General features: G+C 39.7%; 1 protein-coding gene across 25 annotated transcripts in view; it reads right to left on the reverse strand.

The window, feature by feature from the left end:
• NCOR2 (nuclear receptor corepressor 2) overlaps nucleotides 1-25,033 on the reverse strand; it is a 248,449-nt gene that overhangs the window by 151,522 nt on the left and 71,894 nt on the right. For all 25 annotated transcript variants that reach the window (XM_072144332.1, XM_072144335.1, XM_072144346.1 and 22 more), the window contains one exon: nucleotides 6,898-7,019. In XM_072144332.1, the coding sequence (XP_072000433.1) occupies nucleotides 6,898-7,019 (122 nt within the window). The remainder of the gene's footprint in view (nucleotides 1-6,897; nucleotides 7,020-25,033) is intronic.

Genomic DNA, 25,033 nt, shown 5'->3' on the forward strand with positions numbered 1-25,033 from the left:
ACTTCTATATAATTGCTTGTACAGTTGAACAAGGGACATTCTGGTTTCTGGATATTGCACCCAAGGATGAACCAGACTTGTGCAGGTCTACAATTCTCTTCCTGATATCTTGGCTGATTTCTTTAAACTTTCCCATGATGCTACGATAAGGAGCAATGTGTTTCAGGTACACCTACAAATACATCCACAGGTGTGTGTCCAATTTACTCAGATGTTGCCAATAATCCTATCACAAGCTTCCAAAGAAATGACCTTATTATATGGGCTGTCCCAAATGGTTTAAAGGCATAGTAATCTCTGTATATGTAAATGTAAAAATTCTCTCTCATTATTCTGACATGGCAAATATAAAAAAATTTGGTATTCTTTAGATTTATTCTGATTTCATGTAAGATGGCTAGAAAAACTTGCATAGGTGTCTTTTTCTATACAGTATTTGTAAACTTCTAGTTTCAAATGTATTTGCAAATTGTAAAAAAAAGAATAAACTGTTACTAACAAAGAATAAATAAAATAAACACTGGTGGGGTTCTGTGTCACAAATAGTTACTAAAGCTTTACTTCGCTTCTGGGTAGCCCCTAGCAGCGAGATTCTGGCATATATTCATAAGAAGTCTCCTTCAGTTGTTTCCTTATAAAATGAACTTTTATCTTTATTTAAATCAAGAAAAGTGTTTTAGGGGGCATCACCAGAGCTCTGACTACTACACAGTGAAGTACCAACTGCATTTTGTTTTCTGAGAACAAAAAAATTCCTTCACATTCCGTCTACTGCAGGGATTTTACTACAATCCTAGTCTGCTGAAACCATAATGAAATACAGCCTTATGTTTCTTCACATCCAGAAGAACACATGAGCTGGGAATAAAGTCTGGGACCTGCTTCCTAAAATTTTACTGATGGGATTATTTATTGTGAAAAACACAGCAGGGGGGAGCAGAGGGGAGGTTGGTGAGATACATGCACATATACATACATACATATATACACACACACACACACACACACACATTTTTACATAAATATCTACATAAATATCATGCAGTCCTTAGGTTGTGTAGGTTTGTTTTTAAGTTGAATTTGTATGCAAGTCGGAACTGTATATTTTATTATTGTAGCCCCAACCTAATTTTTTTTGGTCTCTCACAATTGAATTTTAAAAATGTTGGATTGTCATGAGAACCAGGATTACCAATAAAGCTTAATTACAGACACCTGTGATAACTGTTATAGCTGGTTATTGTAGCCCAGTGGTCCCCTAACTACGGCCCACGGGCCACATGCGGCCCCAGTCACATCCATGCCGCGGCCTCCGGCAGTCAGGCAGGGGCCTCCGTCCGTCCGGACAGGAAGCTCCCGTTAGTCACTGTATAGTGCTCGATGCGGCCGTTTCCGGCCACTGGAGCACTATTATTGCAGGTGGAGCGATGTGGCTGGAAGACAACCCCGGGGCACATTGCTCCTTGTACCTGGATGCGCGGCCGCGTGATGAAGTCACGTGGCTGCCCACCTTTTCCTGTCCAACAACCGCAAGAAAGAAAGAAGAGTCGGGAGCCAGAGGTGAGTACAGGATTTTTTTTTTTTTTAAACAGCAGTAAAAAAGACCCTAATCTCTGAAACAATTCATTATAAAACAGCAGCATATAAAACAATATGGTGCAGGCGGGGGACATATAAAACAACTAATGGTGGGGTACATATAAAACAACTAATGGTGGGGGGTGTGCATATACACTCACCGGCCACTTTATTAGGTACACCATGCTAGTAACGGGTTGGACCCCCTTTTGCCTTCAGAACTACCTCAATTCTTCGTGGCATAGATTCAACAAGGTGCTGGAAGCATTCCTCAGAGATTTTGGTCCATATTGACATGATGGCATCACACAGTTGCCGCAGATTTGTCGGCTGCACATCCATGATGCGAATCTCCCGTTCCACCACATCCCAAAGATGCTCTATTGGATTGAGATCTGGTGACTGTGGAGGCCATTTGAGTACAGTGAACTCATTGTCATGTTCAAGAAACCAGTCGGAGATGATTCCAGCTTTATGACATGGCGCATTATCCCGCTGAAAGTAGCCATCAGATGTTGGGTACATTGTAGTCATTAAAGGATGGACATGGTCAGCAACAATACTCAGGTAGGCTGTGGCGTTGCAACGATGCTCAATTGGTACAAAGGGGCCCAAAGAGTGCCAAGAAAATATTCCCCAAACCAAGACCCCACCACCACCAGCCTGAACCGTTGATACAAGACAGGATGGATCCATGCTTTCATGTTGTTGACGCCAAATTCTGACCCTACCATCCGAATGTCACAGCAGAAATCGAGACTCATCAGACCAGGCAACGTTTTTCCAATTTTCTACTGTCCAATTTCGATGAGCTTGTGCAAATTGTAGCCTCAGTTTCCTGTTCTTAGCTGAAAGGAGTGGCACCTGGTATGGTCTTCTGCTGCTGTAGCCCATCTGCCTCAAAGTTCGACGTACTGTGCGCTCAGAGATGCTCTTCTGCCTACCTTGGTTGTAACGGGTGGCGATTTGAGTCACTGTTGCCTTTCCATCAGCTCGAACCAGTCTGCCCATTTTCCTCTGACCTCTGGCATCAACAAGGCATTTCCGCCCACAGAACTGCCGCTCAGTGGGATGTTTTTTCTTTTTCGGACCATTCTCTGTAAACCCTAGAGATGGTTGTGCGTGAAAATCCCAGTAGATCAGCAGTTTCTGAAATACTCAGACCAGCCCTTCTGGCACCAACAACCATGCCACGTTCAAAGGCACTCAAATCACCTTTCTTCCCCATACTGATGCTCGGTTTGAACTGCAGGAGATTGTCTTGACCATGTCTACATGGCTAAATGCACGCCATGTGATTGGCTGATTAGAAATTAAGTGTTAACGAGCAGTTGGACAGGTGTACCTAATAAAGTGGCCAGTGAGTGTAAAACAACTAATGGTGGGGGAGTATATAAAATAACTAATGGTGGCGGGGGGACATATAAAATAACTAATGGTGTGGGGGAGCATAGGAAATATTTAATGGTGGGGGGGCATATAAAACAACTAATGGTGGGGGGGCATATAAAACAACTAATGGTGGGGGGACATATAAAACAACTAATGGTGGGGGGACATATAAAACAACTAATGGTGGGGGGACATATAAAACAACTAATGGTGGGGGGGCTGGCATAAAATAACTAATGGTGGGGGGGTATATAAAATAACTAATGGTTGCGGGGGAAATATAAAATAACTAATGGAGGGGGCCAGCATAGGAAATAATTAATGGTGGGGGACAGCATAGGAAATAATTAATGGAGTGGGGTCCCAGTATATTTAATAATTAATTGACCCAATTAATTAATTCATTGGGCCAATATATAAAATAGTTCACAAGAGGGTGCAGTATATTAAATAATTAATTGAGGGGGGGCCCAGTGTATTATGGATGTGGTAACATGTACCGCTATTTATCCGGCCCTCCAACTGTCTGAGAGGGACAGTGAACGGCCCCCTATGTAAAAAGTTTGGGGACCCCTGTTGTAGCCTAAGGCTAAAGTACAGTAATTACCAATATCCAGAGGTCCGTTTGTAACTAGGGGTCGTATGTAAGTCGGGTGTCCCTAAGTAGGGGACCACCTGTATATACATATACACACGTTTTCATGAAGAGTTGTATTTAATTTAAAATTCTATTTCATTCATAGTAAAAATCTTTAAAAAAAACTAAATGCAATGAAAGTACTCATATAGCAGAACAATTCCACCATTATTATTAGTCTCCTTTGAGAATCTGAGAAACTACAGTGTAATATTCTTGACATGATGCCCAGAATAGACTCCTCTAAGAATCCGTTGGTTACAACTGCTGAGGAAAATATAACTGCAGGAAATCCCACAAGACACTGCAGGAAAAATGCTCAGTAATTATTTGCGGTGGTCATAAAAACCTAGCCGTAATAAACAATTTTCTCTCACAGTACAAGCTTCTTTCAGAGTTCATATATGCGATTCCGTCGCTGCTTGCGCCACTGAAGTTACATTGGAGCTGAAGCCACTTCCCTTTAACTCCTTCGCAGCCAGTTTATAGCTAAAGGCTCAGCCCCATTTTTTGTATTCCTACTTGTGTCGCTTTATATGGTTATAACTTTTGAAGACTATCAATTATCAAAGCGGTTTTCAGATTGTTTTTTCATCGTATGTTGCACTTCGTTTTAGTGGTAAATTTTGGCTGATAAGTTTTGTGTTTTTTGGGGATCATTACCATTTTAATGAAAATTTAAATATATAATATTAGAAACCCACTACATATCAACCCATGTTCAAATCTGCTACCCTCAAACCATCAGAAACAGCTTTTAGGAAGATTGTTAACCCCTTGAGATCTTCATAGTAAGTAAATCAATCGGGACACCTTGTCCGTAGTGTCGGCGCTAACTCCGCACTGCAAGTATCGCGAGACCAACTCTCATGTCAGGGCGGCCATCTTTATGTGAGGAAAGCGCAGTGTGTGCCAGTAAGCTAGGGGGACACTGTAGCTGATCGTTACTATACCCGGTGTGAGGGGTTGCTTAGCAACCACTGAACATGAGCTTGGTAGTTATTTTGAGCGCAACATGGTGAATGTTTCCTCCAAATACTTGTACACCATTGTACACTTGAATCTGATGTATTTTACACAATATTATGGTGATATTCAGATTTGCATTATGCAATTTTGTTGTTTACATTGAATGTTTGTACCACATGACCATTGATGATGTCACATCCTGCGGGGCTATTTAAACCCAGCATGTAACCTTGTTCACATTGCTTGAAGATGGCTGCATTGAGCCAGCCGAAACGTTGCACTGTATTTTCCACTTGTGAATAAATTTTGAATACCAAGGAGTACTGCTCTTCTGTCTACAAATTTTAGTGATCTACATACTGATATATAAATAATGCCACTGCATATAGTTATGTATTTAGTAATAAAATAATAATAACCTATGTAACCATATAAATACAGTGGCAGGTAATCTAGTGATGCATGTAAAAAAGTAAGTTCAGTGCCAGGGTACATGACCATCTACATAGTCACATAGAAGTAGTATCATGGAATATAGTGCTCTATATAGCTCTATATAATAAAATCAATATTGTGCCAAGTAATATAATGATCTATATAATAAGAAACATATGATACTAGGGATTATAGTGATGTGTATATTAAGATACATATAATACCTACCAAGGAATATAATGATAATTATAATAAAACCAAAACAATTAGGAAACATAGCTATCACAAGAAAAGAAAAAAAGTGCAGTGCCAAGGTATATAGTGGACGTTTTAATAATATAATAAAAATACAATTATAAGCAATTAATTTTCATTTCAAGAAAATATTATTATGTATTCACCATTGATTGTGAAAAAAATGTCTTATTTTTTATGGAATATTAATAATAAAACCTGACAGAATACAAAAAATTCAGCTAAATAAACCATAAAACTGAACTTTCATGTAATAAAAATTTTTTCTAACAATGCATCTACTTTATTAATACATTCACCCAACATTTTACTTGCCGGTATACAATGAATAGCTTTGTGCATATATATTACTGGACTCATAGAAAAGTACGCTTGCTGTAGTCTGATACTGAAGAGAACAGAAGCCATTCCCATATGTATCACAATGAAAGCACAATCCTGCATGCTTAATATTCAGCATTTCCTCTAGTGTTGTACAATACACAAAAAATGAACAGTGACTTTCTCTTATTAATCTATGGATTTTATGACTATAGAACATTGTGTGCAAAAGATTATACATAGTTTAATAAACAAAATCCACCTACAGGCAACTTACAGCTTCCGCAAGAAAATATAACCTGTCCGCACTGAATGTCCCTGGACCAGTCCATTCTCCGTTCATAGTGAAATGCGTGCTTACTAGATGAGCTCACGAGAAGTACATTTAGGACAAGCATGCAGGTACATCTACGTGTTTTGTTAGTGGTAGTAAAGTATGTGAGTTTTCTGCAGAAATCCATCTTGAATGATCACAATGAGGCACATTTGATGTATTAAAGGACTTAATACAAGAAATAACTATTTATTTTCACAATGTAAATAGAAAAATTTTAGGCAGACAGGAAGAACACATTGCAGATGTTTCCATACATCTGCTAACTTATCAGAAGACATTAGTGCAGAAAGGTGTTCTTCACAATAGTATGTGAAGAACAATATGTGTGAAGATTATTCACACATTTTGTTCTTCACATACTATTGTGAAGAACACCTTTCTGCACTAATGTCTTCTGATAAGTTAGCAGATGTATGGAAACATCTGCAATGTGTTCTTCACTTAAATGATCCTTAAGTGAAAGCTCGTTCTTGAGCAGGCGAAATACTCGTCCGAGCTACGAGCCATTTTAAGTGCGCTAATACTCGAACGAGCATCAAGTGATCCATTCGTAAGGCTGATAACATCAAGGGCGCCCATTTGCTATCACGCAAGGATCTTAACATCTACATTGGGGTTCCCGAAGGGATAAATATCCTTCAGCCTCTCCCTCCTTTCTTGAGCTTTCACCTGTCGGAGACCTACCATGTGTGGATGAGGCCTATTCCTCTGGTAACCAGCACTGTGACTGCAGACGAGCGCTAGGCCACTCAGATACCTAAGGGATCCAGCTGCCCCCAAACCCCGGAAAAGGCTAGGCCCCGGTGGGGGATGTTGCATATACAGTACAATTTTTTTATGGCAGGTGAAAACCTGAGAAACAGAACATTGAACGAGTAGGTTTTCAGGTTTGCTTTTTTTTGCATGTTTAACAATTTTTATACAATCCAAGCGAACGTTCAGGAATAGAGAGTGAGGAATGAAAATATCCCACCTTTCATTGCCAGGCTGGAATTTTGTTAGCAGTGATGGTCGTCTCCTCTGTGGCAGAAGAACTGAACTGTGGGCTAGAGGTGAACCATAATCTCTTGAATGATACTCTAGAAGACTGGCATCCTGCAAAACACAAACAACAACTGGAATTAGTTTAGAAAGAAAGGGGATTTTCAAACTTGTTTTATTGTTTATTCCCACTATGAATATATTGTTGCTGAAGATAATATTCCTACCTTATTATAGGTATAATATAATATACTGCATCTGTTGGTCTTTTGCGACTAGTACCGTATATACCCGTGTATAAGCCGAGTTTTTCAGCACAAAAAAATGTGCTGAAAAACCTAATCTCGGCTTATACACGAGTTAATTAAAAAAAAATACACAAGTTAATAAAAAAAAAAAATTAATACTCACCCTCCGGCTCCCAGTCTTCGGCGGCGGTCCTGGTCCTCTGCGGCAGCTCCCGATCCTCTGCGGCGGCTTCTCCCCTATATCTTCACGTGCCGGCAGTCGCGTCTATGTGACTTGCCGGCGGACGCACAATATGATGTAGCGGTGTCGCCGCTGATGACGTCATCAGCGGCGACACCGCCGCATCGCACTGTGCGCCCGCCGGCAAGTCGCATGGACGTGACTGCCGGCACGTGAAGATAGAAGAGAGAAGCCGCCGCAATGGATCGGGAGCTGACGCCGAGGACCAGGAGCCGCCACTTAGCATCAAAAGTGAGTATCGTCGGAGGGTGAGTATTAAGTTTATTTTTTTATTATTCGCTAGGCATACTGAGGGCAGGCTGTATACTTTTTGGGGCAGGCTGTATACTTTTTGGGGCAGGCTGTATACTTTTTGGGGGCAGGCTGTATACTTCATGGGGGCAGGCTGATTGTATACTACAGGGGCTTGCTGGTTGTATACTACAGGGGGCTAGCTGGCTGTATACTACACCCTCGGCTTATACTCGAGTCAATAGGTTTTCCCATTTTTTGTGGTAAAATTAGGGGTCTCGGCTTATACTCGGGTCGGCTTATACTCGAGTATATACGGTATTTAGAGGTCACGGAAAATTTCAAACATTTGAGCTACCCATTCTTATCTTTTTCTTATGCCTGCAGTGGAGTGGAGTTTTTGTGCAAAGTAATTAGCAGTTTTTGTTTGTTTTGCAGATATTTGCAACTTTTATAAAACATCAATATCTAGTTTACAAAAACCATAGATAAAAAAACAAAGATAAATTGTGAACCGTTGTGGGCCACAAATCCAGGAATGCACCAAAAAACTTGCAAATAGAAGTGCAAAAAAGAAAAAAGCATATAAATAAGAAAAAGCTCACACTCAATTTGGGTTTATTTATCAAAGAATTTCTTAAATTCATGAAGCAGATTTTTGTGGTATAATATCCAAATACAACTCTGTACACAACTTAGAAATGATTGGCTGGAAGCGTTCTAAAACATTTTGGAAATTAAAATCGTCAAACAAAAAAGGTACAAAACAATTAAATGTAAACAGCGGAATATAATAATTACAACAGGTCAACCAAAATACCAGGGAATCAACATTCTTAGAGATAAGTAGGTAGATACTCATTTTATTTTGTCTGGAAGACTGCAAAAATAAATCTATCACACACATGCAAAATACGATGGCAGTGTACATATACAATATTACACATTTGCAGAATATCACATAATAATTCGCTACCATCAATTCCTAGAGCACAAAAAAAGAACAGAAAAGCCCCCACTGGGAAATCACAGGTCCAAACACACAAATCTCCTAGATTTTATCAATGTTGTATCAGTCTCAGAAGTGACAATGTGCAAGCAAAGGCATGGATCCTCTCCCTCCAGATCTATACATCTTTTAAGGATCATGTCAATGTGTTCCAGCCCTGAAGAGTGTTACTAGTCATGTCCAATGAGTCATACAGTGGAAGGAGGAAGGACGTGTGAAGTCTCATTCAATAGCTGGTAGAGCCAATGATTTTTTTCTGCTCCTTCAAAACATTCTGTGCCAATAGTGATTTTCTTTGTACACATTCACAGTGGAATAATTTTAACCCCTTAACGCCAGGGCCATTTTTCATTTTAGCGTTTAGATTTTTCACTTCCCACCTTCAAAAATCTATAACTTTTTTAATTTTCCATGTAGACAGCAGTGTGAGGGCTTGTTTTCTGTGTAACAAATTGCAAACGAAAGTGACTGTATTTAATATTCCATGCCGTGTACTGGGAAGCGGGAAAAAAATTCCAAACGCAGTGAAATTGGTGAAAACACGCATTTGCGCCTTTTTCTTGTAGGCTTGGATTTTATGGCTTTCACTGAGCACCCCAAATGACATCTACTTTATTATTTGGGTTGGTGCGATCACAGGAATAACAAATTTGTATATGTTGTATAATGGTTTCATAGATTTACAAAAATTAAAATCTCCTGTAAAAAAAAAAAAAATTATTCTGCCACCTTTTGGCGCCAATAAATTTTTCATACTTCAGAGTACAGAGCTGTGGGTGGTGTAATTTTTTGCTATTTTTTATGACGTTTTCAATTCTATTTTTAGGACTGTACAGCCTTTTGATCACTTTTTATTGAATTTATACATTTCAAAATATTCCTTTATGGGGTTAAACACAGTGAAAAAACATTATTATATTTTGATAGATCAGGCCTTTTCGGACTCGGCGATACCTAATGTGTTTATGATGTTTACAGTTTATTTATATAACTTCTAGGGAAAGGGGGGTTATTTGAATTTTAAGGTTTTTTTAATATAAATTTTTTGTAACTTATTTTAATTTTTTTTTACTACCCCCTAGGATACTAAAAAGGTGGGGTATAGAGCGAGAATATTTTTTGCTACATCTGTGGTTTAGTAACTACATTTTACAAAAGGAAGACAGATGAATAAAATTTACATTATTTTGCAAATTACAAGTACACAATACATGATAAAAACACTTAAAATACCCTAAAAACTCAGGGCCCCCAGGTATATAAACAGGTATCACCAAAATTCATGATTTTACAACAAAAAAGTATTTCATGATTATACAAGTTCTTATGTACAAAGTATGTCAGGTTACACAAAGTGCTGCATGGTAGCTAAAGTGCAAAATGTGCCATCAGGACAATTGGTAACTAAAGTGCAAGTGAACAAATAGATAAACAAAGTGCATAAGTCAAGAAAATGTTGTAGAATAATATTACCAATAATCTGGGTCCTGGGGGAAAGGAGATAGGAATGCCCCACGCGTATCGCCTGCTATACGGGCTTCCTCAGGGAAGGGTATTTTAAGTGTTTTTATCATGTATTGTGTACTTGAATAAAATTTACATTATTTTGCAAATTACATCTGTCTTCCTTTTGTAAAATGTAACCCCCTAGGATACTTTAACCCTAGGTTGTGTGATTGATACTACGATATACTGCATACCACGAATCACAGATTGTAATGAATATGTTGGAACAAGACAGCCATCAGTAGTGCACAGGTCTTTGCTTTGAATGACTTCAGCAAATCTGCGGCCATAGGACATCACTAGTCTCTCACACTTCTCTGGTGGGATTTTGGTCCACTCTTCTTTCAATCTCTTCCACAGTTCTGTGGCAGTTTCAATATTTTCTGTTATAAGGAACTGCATTACTTGTTTTGCTGTGTGACATGGGGAATTGTCCTTCATGCACATTGCTGGCTGATTGAGCAAAGAATGCAAGGTTGGAACCATGCGTTGTTGATGAAGGTTGATACTGTATGAAAGGTACAACTTCTGCTGCAGAAAACATAAGCGCTAATGTGACGCAAACGCAGCATAAGCACAAATGTGACGCAAACACTGCGTAAGCATGACCCAAACACAGCGTAAGGATAAACGTGACGCAAAAGGCACGTAAGTGTAAACGTGCCACAAACGCTGCGTAAGCATAACCGCCGTGTAAGTATAAACGTGTTGCAAACACTGCGTAAGCATAAATGTGACGCAAATGCTGGGTAAGGGGGATGCAAACAGTGCAAGCATCAACATGATGCAAAAGCCTTGTAAGAGTAAAAGTGACGCAAACGCCGTTTAAGCCTAAAGTGACAAAATTGCTGCGTAAACGTGACGCAAATGTTGCATAAGTGGAACTGAGACGCAAACGGCCCGTAAGTGTAAATTATACCGCAAGCGAAACTGCCGAAACGTAGTGAATATGTAAAAACAATGTCAACAGAATATTAGCGGAATGTGTGTGAACAAAGCCATTAGATGAACATAGGAAAAACGCACAGCTCAATATTCATAATAGCTTCTCTGACATTGCCTGTCACTGATTGGACAGTATGAGAGAAGATTAGCATAACACATGCCTCCAGCTCCAGCTCCTCCTCCACGACCAAACACAGATTACATGGTCAGAAACTGGGAATGATATCTCCGCAACCGCGGGGGCTAGAAGGTAAATTCTAAGTGCCCCTGAATCTGTGTAGCCTCCCCTACAGGATGATATTATAATCTTCACATGTGTGAGGTGGGGAAAGGTCCTCTTTAACTCCTTAACGCTCTGCGCCGTAGCTCTACGGCGCAGAGGTATAAGGAGTGTATGAAGAGGGCTCACGGGCTGAGTCCTCTTCATACAAAGGTGGGGGTTTTTGCAAAATGCATAAAACCCCCACCGCTAATAACCGCGGTCGGTGCTTGCACCGATCGCGGCTATTAACCCCCTAAACGCCGCCTGCAAAGTCGCAGGCGGCGTTTAAAAGACGGCGGCGCGTGGGCGCCGCCATCTTTTTTTTGATCGCCACGCCCCCGAACGTCATCGGGGGGTGGCGATCAGTTGCCATGGTAGCCTCGTGTCTTCTCTTGACACGAGGCTATCTGGCAGCTGCATATTCGTTACAATGAGCCAGTGGCTCATTGTAATGAATGTGCTGCAAAAATGCCATATATTGCAATACAGAAGTATTGCAGTATATGGTAGCAGCGATCTGACCATCTAGGGTTAATGTACCCTAGATGGTCTAAAAGATAGTGAAAAAAAAAAGAAAAAAAAAAGTTTAAAAAATAAAAAAAATTAATAAAATATTAAAAGTTCAAATCACCCCCCTTTCCCTAGAACGGATATAAAACATAACAAACAGTAAAAATCACAGACATATTAGGTATCGCCGCGTCCCAAAATGCCCGATCTATCAAAATATAAAAACGGTTACGGCCGGCGGTGACCTCCGAGGCGGGAAATGGCGCCCAAATGTCCGAAATGCGACTTTTACACCTTTTTACATAACATAAAAAATGAAATAAAAAATGATCAAAATGTCGCACAGACCTCAAAACGGTAGCAATGAAAACGTCGCCTCATTTCGCAAAAAATGACCCCTCACACATTTCCGTGCGCCAAAGTATGAAAAAGTTATTAGCGTCAGAAGATGGCAAAAAATTTTTTTTCTTTTTTGTACACATTCGTTTAATTTTTGAAAATGTATTAAAACACAATAAAACCTGTATAAATTTGGTATCACCGCGATCGCACCGAACCAAAGAATAAAGTAGGCGTGTTATTTGGAGCGAAGAGTGAAAGTCGTAAAAACTGAGCCCACAAGAACGTGACGCACGTGCGTTTTTTTTTCAATTTTTCCACATTTGGAATTTTTTTTCAGCTTCGCAGTACACGGCATGTTAAAATAAATAACATTACGGGAAAGTAAAATTTGTTACGCACAAAATAAGCCCTCACACAGGTCTGTACACGGAAAAATGAAAAAGTTATGGATTTTTGAAGTTGGAGAGCGAGAAATGAGGCGAAAAACCCTGCGTCCTTAAGGGGTTAAAGAAATTATCAGAAAGCAATGGAATTATTGTGATGCATGACAAATGCATTTTTGAAATAAAAATGACAGAGGCTGTTGGAACCAGTCATCTTATGAACTTCCTGATGACAGGCTCCCTTTAAAATTGCATCACTATCAGTTGCCGATGCAGTTTCTTATTTTAACAGATGAACGACAGTTACTGGGGAATCCAATTTACTGAACAGATTACCTCTTCAAAATCAATTTCACCCGTTCAGTTCATGTTGTTAACCTGTTATAGTAAGAAACTGCTCATAAACCACCTCAAAACTGATAATGATGCAATTTTAACTGCAAGGTGTGAAAACTTCCTGAAGATATATACAATTGATGAAATAAGCTTAAAATACTGCTATTTTACACAATATGTTATATTCACAGGGAACTACACACGGACCTTAACATTTAGAAAATTGTTTGTTGATCTCCAATTTTGATCTCCAGTGTATATAAGATACAGTGTCATTTTGGATTCTATGTTTACACACCAGGACTCAGTTTCATTACTCACTTCAAGTAAATGGGTTCAGCTACAATACCACAATTAACCCAGGTTTGGCGCTGTATTTAGGAAAGAAAACTGACATCCTATGTCTCTATATGGCAATTTACACTTTGGTTCCCAGCATATTAACAACCGTTCCCCATTATAAACCACTGCAAACAGTGGAAATGGTGACTGTAGCAACTCTTCAGTAACAATACCATACAGGAAGGCTTGTATGCGTAAAAAACACCTTCTAGCCAAGTGTTTCAAAATAACATTGTCAGTTTCAGTAACATACCTCAAAACATTTCAGAAAAATTAGCACTTCCTTCAAAACAACAATTAAAGGGTCTTCTCCCTTTGTATCTGTGGCAAATGTTTGATGGGAAATCCCCAAGCACTTACACTCTACTGACCCTCAGCAATAAGCTGTGACCTCTGTTTGTTGTAACTCCAGGATCATATAGCAGAACACATATAACCAATATCAAGCCTACAAGCGTTTTTAAGACATCCTGCTCTAAATCCACTGATATATATATATAGAGAGAGAGAGAGAGAGTTTATCCTCTCTATGAAACAAAACAGCTTCCACAGGTCTGGAAAGGCTTTCTTTAAGATCTTAAAGAGTGTTGTTGGGAATCTTTAACGTCACAAATGCTTTTTTGGATAAACGAGCTGAAGAGCCTGGTTTGCAATCTCTGTTCTATGTTATCCCAAAGGTCTTCGTGAGCTCAGGGCTCTGTATTGGCAAGTGAAAAAAAGTGTCCTCCCTCAAGTTGGAGGTGTACAACTGTCCAAAATGTCTTCATTTACTGAAGCATTAACATCTTCCTATACTGGAACTAGGGGGGTCTAGGCCAACCCCTGAAAAACAAAAACAATGTCATCAAGCTCCAGATGCACAATTCTAGTGATGAGGTCATGGACAGAGTAGCTTCAGAACTGCGCAGAGATTGGGACAGCAGAAGGTTGATGGCTTTAATACATTATGCACCTCTGCGCGGTTACTTTAGCTTTCTCCATGCTTCCTCGGATTCCATTCACAGTTCATTGAGTCGATGAGAGTAATTTGTCAAAATAAGAAAATATATTTCCTTCTTTATTTTTCCCCAAAACCAGCTCTGTCCACAGGTTCTGTGCGAGATTCCAGCTCCTTTATCCAATGATAATGAAGCAGAGCTGCAATACTAGTTTTGGATATTGTGATGCAGTTTCTGGTAAGCCTGGGCAACCCTCTTGTGCCCATTTTTACAAGGCACTGGTACTGACTGGTCTGTATCCTGCATCAATACATTTTTCATATTTGGTTACAAAGTAATCGTAATAAACAGAGGTGATATATAAATCTTTATTTCTGTAAAGGAGTAGGTCATGGTCTTGGCATAATAATATAGATGCAAAATAGACACCAAAAATTGCTTTGTGAAACTGGTAAACATGGACTTGCACTTTGGTCCAAGCAAATCCACTGCAGGTCTGATTGGACAGCATCACAGTGAATGATCACCTACATTCATGTACATTCATGGGCAGGTGGTCTGTTTGCAGCATGTAATGCCTCTATTGTCATTAAGGTGTGCCCAAAATGGAAACTCATGCAGGAATTGCATTTGCTCTGGATTTTTGGTCTCGGCCAGTAGGCAAAATCAATGTGACTTCATAGAAATGAATGAGTGAACGTGCCATGTGTTTTAGGGGGTCTGCTAAGAGTAATTCATTAAGAACTTAAGGAAACTGGAAACGTAAAAGGAGTCACGAAAACATAAAGTCACTAAAGGGACTTCTTGACATATATGAACGTTGTTTTTCACATAAGAAATGGTTTTATTTTGAGGTAAAATGTATTAATTAAAAAATAATAATTTAAAACCAAAAAAACTGAAAGCCACACAAAAAAAAAAAAATAAACACTTGAGCAAACAATTGAACAAACAATTCTGACACACCCAAGTCATAAGTAAAATGCAGCTTCCCCTTTCATAGTGTTAACATTATTGATATCCAGACGGTCTCAAATAATAACTACTGGTCATTCACGGGTCTACCAACAGTCTCTTTTTCCACTGGAGTTACATCCATTGTCAGCTGCAGTCCACTTGTTCAACAAGTAACATGGGAAATATTCCTGGTAACAACACATCCCATGCCAACTTCCCTGCTCTCATCGTTCGGATTGTAATGCTTTGATATCATACTAGGACACCTGCTACAGTTACGGAATTGGAGACAGACCACACATTTCCTTCCTATTTTAAGTCAATGCTGAAAAAAGGGAAAAATTCCCCCAAAGCATCGTATAGGATATGAATAACGCAATGTATAATATTTCTGAATACTGCTGTCTCATGAAGGCAACCCCTCCCAGCGGACACTTGTGACATAGCAATAGTGGTCACCTTAGAAGCACAGATGTGCATCATTTCTAACATGATGTCTCTATAGAGGGGCTTCTCTGCTTTAACAGTGCAAAATACATTACAGTAAGATTAGTTAATACAGTATATTTATATCAGATGATATTTAAAAAAAAAAGTTTTCTGATTGGGGTTTAGGGAAGAACTTTAAAGACTGCCAGAAATGTACTTAGTATAATCTATAGAGTAATGACTTTCATTTTCAGTCTCAGATTAGCTTTAAACAAGACTGGTCTCAATGCTTTACCCATGATCCCACCTGAGACAGCTCAGGTTTAAGCGGACACAATATATGCTGTAGCCCCCACTCCAGCTAATTTTTTTCTCAATTTTAATGTGACAGTCACAGTACTTTTGCAATCCACAGTACATCACTGATATATTCTGCAATGATATACTCCATTATAGACAATATGAATCACTCAGGATTGGTTGTCATCACTCAGATGTGCCCTTATAGAGTTTGTTTAATCATAAACAATGTTCCCTCAACATTTTTTTTTTGTTCAAAGTGACAAATTCGGTGTAGATGTTCTCCCTGGTCAGATCTGAAGCGTTGGGAGCCAACATCACTAACCCCTGAGTCACTGCACTGCTCATGATTGTTGTAGTATGGTGCCATATATACTGTAATATCAAAGCTCTGATTAATACCTGGGGTGACTAATCCTCAATGACTAATGCGCCATGTGCCGCTAACAGCAACTTGACCTGCACACATATACGGCCACTAACAGGTTGGACTGGATAAACATAGGTTTCTTTCATTCGGACTAGTCATGCAGCTATGCTGGAATTTTTACTTTTACTTTTTAAACATTCCCTCCAGCCATTTGCTTGCCTTGTTTGTGTGTAGACTGCATTCCTGCGGTCACCTATTGCAGACTAGCTGAAAAATCCCTTGTTATTATGCTATTTACCAATACAAGCCTTTGTTCTCTTAGCAGCAAGATAACTTAAAAGAAAGCCATAATCATAAAGCTCATATGTATCAGTGTAATAAAGCCCAGCAGGCGGCCTTGCAGGTTATTGCTATTAGCAACGCAGCATAAAGTAATACTGGAATAATCGGATATAGCTGAGCAGTACCGCCGGCTCGGCATGACAGTGATTAACATGTAACCTTTGCACAATAATTGCTCAGGTGCTAATTACAAGCATGTGACATTCACCAATTCAGCCTATTGTGAGACGCGACCATCATTCTTTCTTCCCTGCCTGAATGTAGTGACCCAGAATAACCTGAGAGTGTCAGCCTCATCTAGATAGCATAATCATGCTGGCTGACACACAGGAGGGATCACATAGCACATCTTCTGCTCATGTATTAAAAGCCACAGGCTATAGTTGTACATTTTTTTTCATTTCTCTAGAATTTCCATCACCCTGCAGAATACATTATACAACCACCTACATTAGTCTCACCACCCAGATCATGAGGTTTCGTCTAACATCCCCCACCCAGATAGAATCTTTAATGTCCTATGGTCACCTACTTGATGAGATTACCTGCTGTTCTACGGATATTGTCAGTATCCCAGCGCCTTAGGTACTTGAAATAATTCAATTCCCATCTATTAAGCAGCACTGATGTTTAACTTCAGGCTGCGCTACCTGAGATCCATTAGACTTTTCTAATATCACCTCCCCCACTGGGATAAAAATATTCTCTAAATATGGAATAAGTAGCTTTGAACCATGGTCATAAATATATCAGTGATGCATTACACCTGCACCCTGTCGCCCAGGCATTGCCTACATTAATCACAGCAAATGGATTGGCTCTGGTATCAGGACCTTGCCCCTCCAGTTTGAGGATGATTTGCGCTTTAAAACATTCTGAGGCTGGAATACACCAGAAAGGATTCCCATGTCCTCAGATTAGCAGTTAAGTCACTGGGGCTTAAAACTAATTCTAAAAATGATCAAAAAAATTAACAATACATGTTGAATGCTGAAATCAGACAAGCAGAAACATTCAGTTATGATCCAGAACGCTGTAAGATCCTATATGATCAATATCATGAAGGCATGAGAAAAACAGCTATTCCCAAGGTTGTAAGTATGGATTAGTTATATCAATACTTTAACAGTTATAGGGAAGGGGTACAATTTACAGATAATAACATAACCTCAGAGAGATGGCTAATTGGGACAAATATATATTAGATTAGTGGTGCAGGAGGATACCCATTCATTTGATTACAAAACCTACTAACCCCATCATACCATATTTTAGGATAGGGTGTCAGTACACAATACCCCTCTGAGAATTTCCCTTCGGCTAACTGCATATGCAAGTGTGCTTTTCCCAGGCCACAAACAATGGTCCCATGGCGGGTGAGGTTTTTATATGGTCATTGGAACATGAGCAGATACTGCCCAGCCCATAAACAAGGGTAGGAATAGGAAATACTGCCATGTGGGAGTCCATGGAAAGAAACGGGGATGTGTAGTGGGTGCCGAAACAACAATCTGCACATATCCAATGCATGTCCACGTGTATGACCACTAACTCTCATTCTCTCTTTTTTGGCTTCCCTCCTTTGAGGGGCAGATTGGATAAAGATCCTGAGACCGTGCACAATTTGTGTTTTAAATGATTTTGTTTTGTTTCTACAGTTCACTTCCTAACATGGATTTAGGGAAGTATGCAAATATTTTTTCCAGGATGGGAAAAGGAAAACATTTACTACTGACTACCTTGTGAGGCAGCACCCTTAACATCAAGCATGATTATCAGGAAGAATAATGACATGATGTAGGATAAAAGCCAAACCAGTATTCCTATTCCAAAATGAACAGTACAGTGCTGAGAACTGGTTTAGTTTTTTGAGAAACTTGTGACTAGGTTCAGGAAGCAAGAAGAATCCTTAAGTAAACTTTGCTACTTTAGGCCACCTCTGCGTATGTCCTAGGATCCCCGGTGGAGCATCAATGGCTGTAAGTCTCTACGCGGCTGCAGGCAGCCTAACGAGTCTTCTTTCTTCCTGATCCCAATTAATTATCCTTCTACTTTGAGGTGAAGTAAAAGTTACATTTTAATCAGTGTGATATGTATAGAATAAGAGATACAAGTGAATACAGCGCCAAACAACCTCATTCTTCTCCACAATGGTATCCTAATGAGGTAATATTTCAGTACATGATTACACACATTTTTTCCTAACACCCAGTGTATATGCCAAGAGAGCTCTGAGCGCATACCCATGGACCTATACTGACAGATAGTATACTGTGCAAAACACAGCATGGAAGGATACTGCAAGCCGAGTTTCTCCATCCTGCTACCTCCTGCTGAGTAATGTATACACTCAGCAGAGGCCATTGAAGTCTATGGTAGACGGATACTGCAGTTCTCCATATATTCCCAGTTTCTGCTGAGCCCAGCAAGAGGGAGGTCCACAGTGATGTCACTATGTATATGGACACGCTGACAGCAGCCAATATTCACTCCTCATTCCCCGCATTCAGCGGGAGGAGGAGATACGGGTCGATGTATCCCACTGTATTACTACACGGTGGAATAAGTCTTTGCCCTACATTGTGATGACACTTTGGAAATCTGCATGTGTCCTTACATCGGAGGGTAAAAATTTAGCCTTACATATGGAACATTACAACATGTTGATAATGTAAACAGTGATATCATGGAAAGGAGATAACAGTAACAGAACAAAACATAAAAGCAACAGCATAGGAAAAAAAACAGACTAAAGTCACTTTCAAGTATAACACTGCTTTGATGTTAAAAGAACAAGACTAATGTATCGATGTCACAGCACGGAAATAAAGCAAAAAGTAACAGCAATAGGTACAGAGATAATACACACAGCAGGGGGTCACCTCTTGGTTCTATAGTAAAAAGTTAAAGTCCCTGTGTAAATTGGCACACATTATTGATGTCCAAATTTACATCATGTTCTATATGGTAATAATTTCGGTCAGCAACAGGACTTGTTCCATGAGAAGTCGGCTTCATGATTCCTAGGACATGTGTATGAGCCCACAGACATACATGGGGACATGTGCTTTCTCTGGAAACAACATGTGCCTAGAGCTACGCTCTGCAACAAATACTCATGAAAGGCTGCACACAAACCTGGTCTTGTGACTTAGTGCCACTGCGACATCATATCAAATGATTTTCTTGTGTAAAGTAAGACATCTTTACAGTGAGCCCAAGAATATCAGCCATGTTTTTACTCTGCTTCCTTGTGACACAACACTAAGGTTGTTGAACCTTTGGTTTAGAACAAACCAGCACTGTTCCCCAGCCAAAAGAGGAACAAATTAGCAAAAACTTAACTTCTGTGATCCATTGTGTTTCTAGGTGCCAGGCATTTGAAGTGCGCCTCACTTGTAGCCTGCCAGCAAAAGGCAGAATGTAGAAGAAGCTGCAGGAGACTTTCACATGCACCCTCTGCATCTGTAGCTGAACTTGGGAAAGGGCGATGGAACAATGCTGTACATTTTAATAAAAGTTACTACTTAAAAATATTTTTTACACATTTGCAGTCAATTATTGGCAAATTTTAGAAAGAAAAAAATATGTAATTAATAAAACTATCCTGTGAAGTTAAAGTCACACATGGCATGGCAAAAAAAAAAAACACGCAAAGTAAAAATTGTTATGATACGCAAAGCTTTTCCAGAGATCACGTCAATTAAAGAAGCGCAAACAAGAACATAAAAAAAAATTGACCTGGGCATTCAGGCATCAATGACCATCAATCAGATAATTGAAGGGGTTAAAGTAAAGTGCGCTGAGAACAAAGATTAACACCAGTTTTGTTCCATTAAAACAGCACAGTGTAACAGCTTGTGAAGCTGCAGCACGGAGGGGATCTGGTAAATTGATTTTAGAATGGGGGAGGCCATGAATAACAATTATATGATTTTGGAGTTTCCTCAAAAGAATGAAGCTGTTTGTTATGTAGCAATTGTTGTAGATCCAAAGGATCAGATTCTGCTAAAGCCCATTGCCCACAATTCAGTTTGGTTCGAGACACATTTGCTCCATGCTCTTGCAGGACTTCCCAGATTGAATAGGACATGCCAAGTTCAGTTCCTGCAAGGGTTTCTCATACTGGACCTGCTTGTGGGCAATGGGCTTACAGGGAATGAAGCCATGTTTTAGCTAGTAGTGTGGATTAATGGGTTGCAGAACTGTCAGAATTAAAATACCACCACATGTTCACCTTCCTCAACTGATGAAAATTTTGATAATATTTGGATAAAACAAATCCCATACAAAAAGATTTATCTGGGTCTAATTAGAACACAGAAAGTAAATTTCAGCAGTTATTTTTTTACCTGTACTAAAAGAATATAGGAGGAATATGCTCTCATAATAATGGATGCAGATAATTTATGCTCTAATCAGCCTTCACTAAATGTGTTAATTCTAATATTGGCCATTATAAAAAAACATGAAATTACTGCCTTTATTACCACAGCTACATTTTCAATGCTATAGACTTTAGAGACAATTTCATGCTTTAGTTTACCTGGCCTTGTGAATTCGGGAAAATATTGTGGTAATCGGATATAGGAGCAAAAACAATTACTGTTATAGGCTATAATGCCGACTATAACTCCTTATCAGTTCAAGATGAGGGATGGATTGTAATTATAGAAATATCACCAGAGGGAAAAGACGCTTTACACACTTCTGATTAAAAATCAGTGTGGTGTCTGTGTACTGTAAGCCTTAAAGGCCTTGCATGCTCCACTGGGGATTCTGGGGAAGGAATATGCTAATATATTTGACTGGGGGGGGGGGGGACTATGCCTCAGCACTACCTTAAATAAGGCAGCTCCCTCTAACTCAATGCTTTACTTTCAAGAAGCCTTGTGACATGGCTAAAGATTATAGCCTAAGCAGCAAGTCTGTTCCAAATACAAGAATTTCTCAAAATTTGTTGTGGTAGGCACCACTTCCATCTGAATTTCCTCAGGAATTCCACTAACCCAGACCAGGATAAAGGGACAATAACCCAAAACCAGATATCCTACCATAAAGATTAAGGGCGTGTGATGAGAGTCTCTCTACATCCATTTTTCGACCACATACCTTTCCATTATAATTCAATTTACTTCTCTGCTGTTAAAGGGGCTTATTCACTAAAGGTCCACGGCAGCACTTTCGGCTGATTTTCTGACGTTTTCGGGATTTGCGCCTATGTGACAGGTATTTAACTGGGGATTGTGCTGCACGCGATTGGGTTTTGGCGCAGCTGTACTGGCTTTCACGCAACAACAATCAGGGGGGGCGGGCATCGCGTCGGATGATTCAACTGATTCAGACTGAGCGCAGGATTTCACGTTCAAATTTTGTCGCAAGGTCAAGCACTTAAAGGCATCAGGAAGAAGATGGTGAACTCTGGCAGGCCTGTGCAGGTAAGTGTCACATGCAGGATATCGGGCACACGATCTTAGTGTATTGCGGGCACAGCGCATTATCGTTGGACAATGCACTTTTGGGGAATGTGGCAAGGGAACGCAGGACAAGTAAGTAAATGTGCCCAAATGTGTCAAATGCCACGGAATAGTTTCACAGTAACAGAGCACAATTAAATAACTCCCAACATATTAATACATTTATCCTCATTATTACTATGTATGAGTGCGTGATATCTAGAGAGAAAAGGTAGAAGTAAATACAAGTCTGTAGAATGCCTGCATTGCAAGATATCCGATATAAAGATTCTGAGGCATACACAGCGTCATAAACCCTGCGCAATTCAACCTGGACAGGAGGGCAGGGGGGATGTTAGTAACATATTTAGGTAGAAGTTTGGAGAAGGAAAATTGCCATTATTTTGGGGATCCCTAGTGTATAGATTTGATGGTGTATTTCGGCTTCCCCAGGCACCAGTCTATTTTTTTTTATCCGTTTTAGTGCATTAAACTGTTATTTTTGTATTGTATGTTTTTGTCGGTTTAATGGTTACCCTTTTTGTACGATGACCCCTTTTGGTTTTTAAGCACTGTCCTTTTTTATATTAAAACTTAAATTTAATAAAAACCTTCTTGTGTTCTAAGGATTCCATAACTCATTAGAGACGGTAGCTGAAGTGATTGAACTAGTGAGTATTATGTTGCATTTGGGCATAATTTATGCAGTGTCTCGTCAGCCCGATATATGATGAGTGGTGGCAGCTAAATTCACTGAGGGTGCGTTCACACGTTGCAGTTAAAACTGCATCGCCATCATCTTTGAGGTGGTTTTAGGTGCAGTTTTGTCAATTGAACAGGTAAGAGACATTAACTGAACAAGTGAATTTGATTTTGAAGGAGAAACCTGCTCCACAAATGTCATTCACCCGTTCAGTTCATGTCTTTCACCTGTTCAATTGACAAAACTGCACCTAAAAGCACCTCAAAGCTGATTGCGATGCAGTTTTAACTGCAACGTGTGAACGCACCCTCAGGTTCTGGAGGGTGGAAATCTGTCATAGGGCGGTCCAGCATGACCCGATAGTATTTCTTCCTGAACCAAAGTCTGGAATCTTGACAACATTCCTACATCTATTACAATAAATCCATCAGGAAAGCATCTCACAAATGCTCCAGTATACACTCCATAATGGGACAGACAGGAGTTGTTATTATTACAGATTCTCTTTACATGGGGTGCACTTCAGAGCCCCTGACCATTCTGACCATTTTTTTAAATGGCAACCTGTCACATTCATGTCATGTGACCAGAGTGACATAATGGTAGGCCCTTTAGCCTTCTAACAATACCAAATTGTACACCACGTATGGAATCACATAAAATCACAGCAGCCTCCATGGAGGATGGAGAGGAGTAGAAGTCCATGGAGGCTGCTGTGACTTCATGTGGTTAAATACATACATGGGGTACAGTTTGCTGTTGTTAAGAGGCTAAAGGACCCGAGATGATGTCACCCTGGTCAAATGACCTAAACTGCTAAAAAGTAAGGAGTCATGAGGAGGAGTAGATATGAGGGGCTGCCCGAGCAGGACACGCCCCCTCTGATGCCAGGTAATATAAGATAAAAGGTGATTTATGGTGATGGGAGGGAAAAAAATGTTAGCTAAAAGAAGGGTGCTCTACAGGAACCGGTCACTGGCTGTACATGTGAAAATGTGGTAACAGTTTCTCTTTAAGTTACCAGAGGTGTCCACCAGCATTTTTCTCATATGTTACTATAGGGAAGGTTAGCTCTCAACCAAATAACCGTTTGTCCCTCTCACATCTAAAGTGTATTAGATCAAAAAAAGAAATAGAAGACACAATGGAAGCGCCACATGTGTAAGTCTGGTTTAGATAGTTGCGATGAGTTGTATTAGAAATGGAAATATGCTCACCTATTGTGGTTGTACAGCCGGTACAACACGAGAGAAGCGTTTGAGGTTATATCCAGAGTTGTATTAGGCAGCTCACCTGGTTGTCATTTGGACGGGTTGTCTTCATGAAAGGGATGCAGTGGTTGGGTAGGATGTTCCAGGGTAATGAAAGCGCCAATAACTCGTAGTGAGGAAGGTTGCTTTAAAATCGTATGGTATTTATTCCAGAAGGCTTTAAAAGGCTTTAAAAAGACGCGTTTCGAGCCCGGACCGGGCTCTTCATCAGTTAGAATAAAGCTTGGTATACAGAGAGCTCATGGGTTTAAATAGTAATTTTTGGCGCGAGTTTCCAGCATTAGTGTGACGTCAAGGTAAACAAAAACATATAGTAAAACATATAGTAGAAGTAGGTCCATTCATAAAATTCATAAAGTGACTGTAGCATAGTCTAAATGAACGGTTAAATACATAGATAATTGAATGACAGCCATAACACCGTTATGGCCATAACACCGTTATAATATCAAACATAAAATCCTTAAACACGGCCTATCAAGACATTGTGCCCTTAAACACAAGGGCGAGGGCACCATCACAATCACCCCTATTGATCATATAAATATTGAAGCGAACAATAGATTCGAACAACTGAAAAAGAAAGAGATATATTGGATATATCGATTAAATACACTCAAACCGGCCGGTTTAAATGAAATTACAGAAACCATACTCACCTAGAACAACACTACCTACTACTCGCCACCAGATGCATTTTCGTCCTTACCCTCCCCTAACAGGGCGATGCTCCCACCTTCGCCCTCTGAGAATTCTGACTCATAGCGGCTTCCGTAGCTTCCAAATCGTCATATACTGGATCTCCGCTATACCAGGCAACATTCTTTCCATCCTGCTACAGATCCGATACATATCTCCAAAACGGTAACACTATTCATCAATTTTAAAAACATTTACCCTCAGCATGTGATATTATATTTATGTTTTTATATAACCAAATATTTATAATTATATTTTATACTCAATGAATTTATTAACCATTTTTCTTCTAATTGCCTCTAAATGGC

This window comes from Engystomops pustulosus, chromosome 1, assembly GCF_040894005.1.
Source record: "Engystomops pustulosus chromosome 1, aEngPut4.maternal, whole genome shotgun sequence".
Classification (NCBI taxonomy): Eukaryota; Metazoa; Chordata; class Amphibia; order Anura; family Leptodactylidae; genus Engystomops; species Engystomops pustulosus.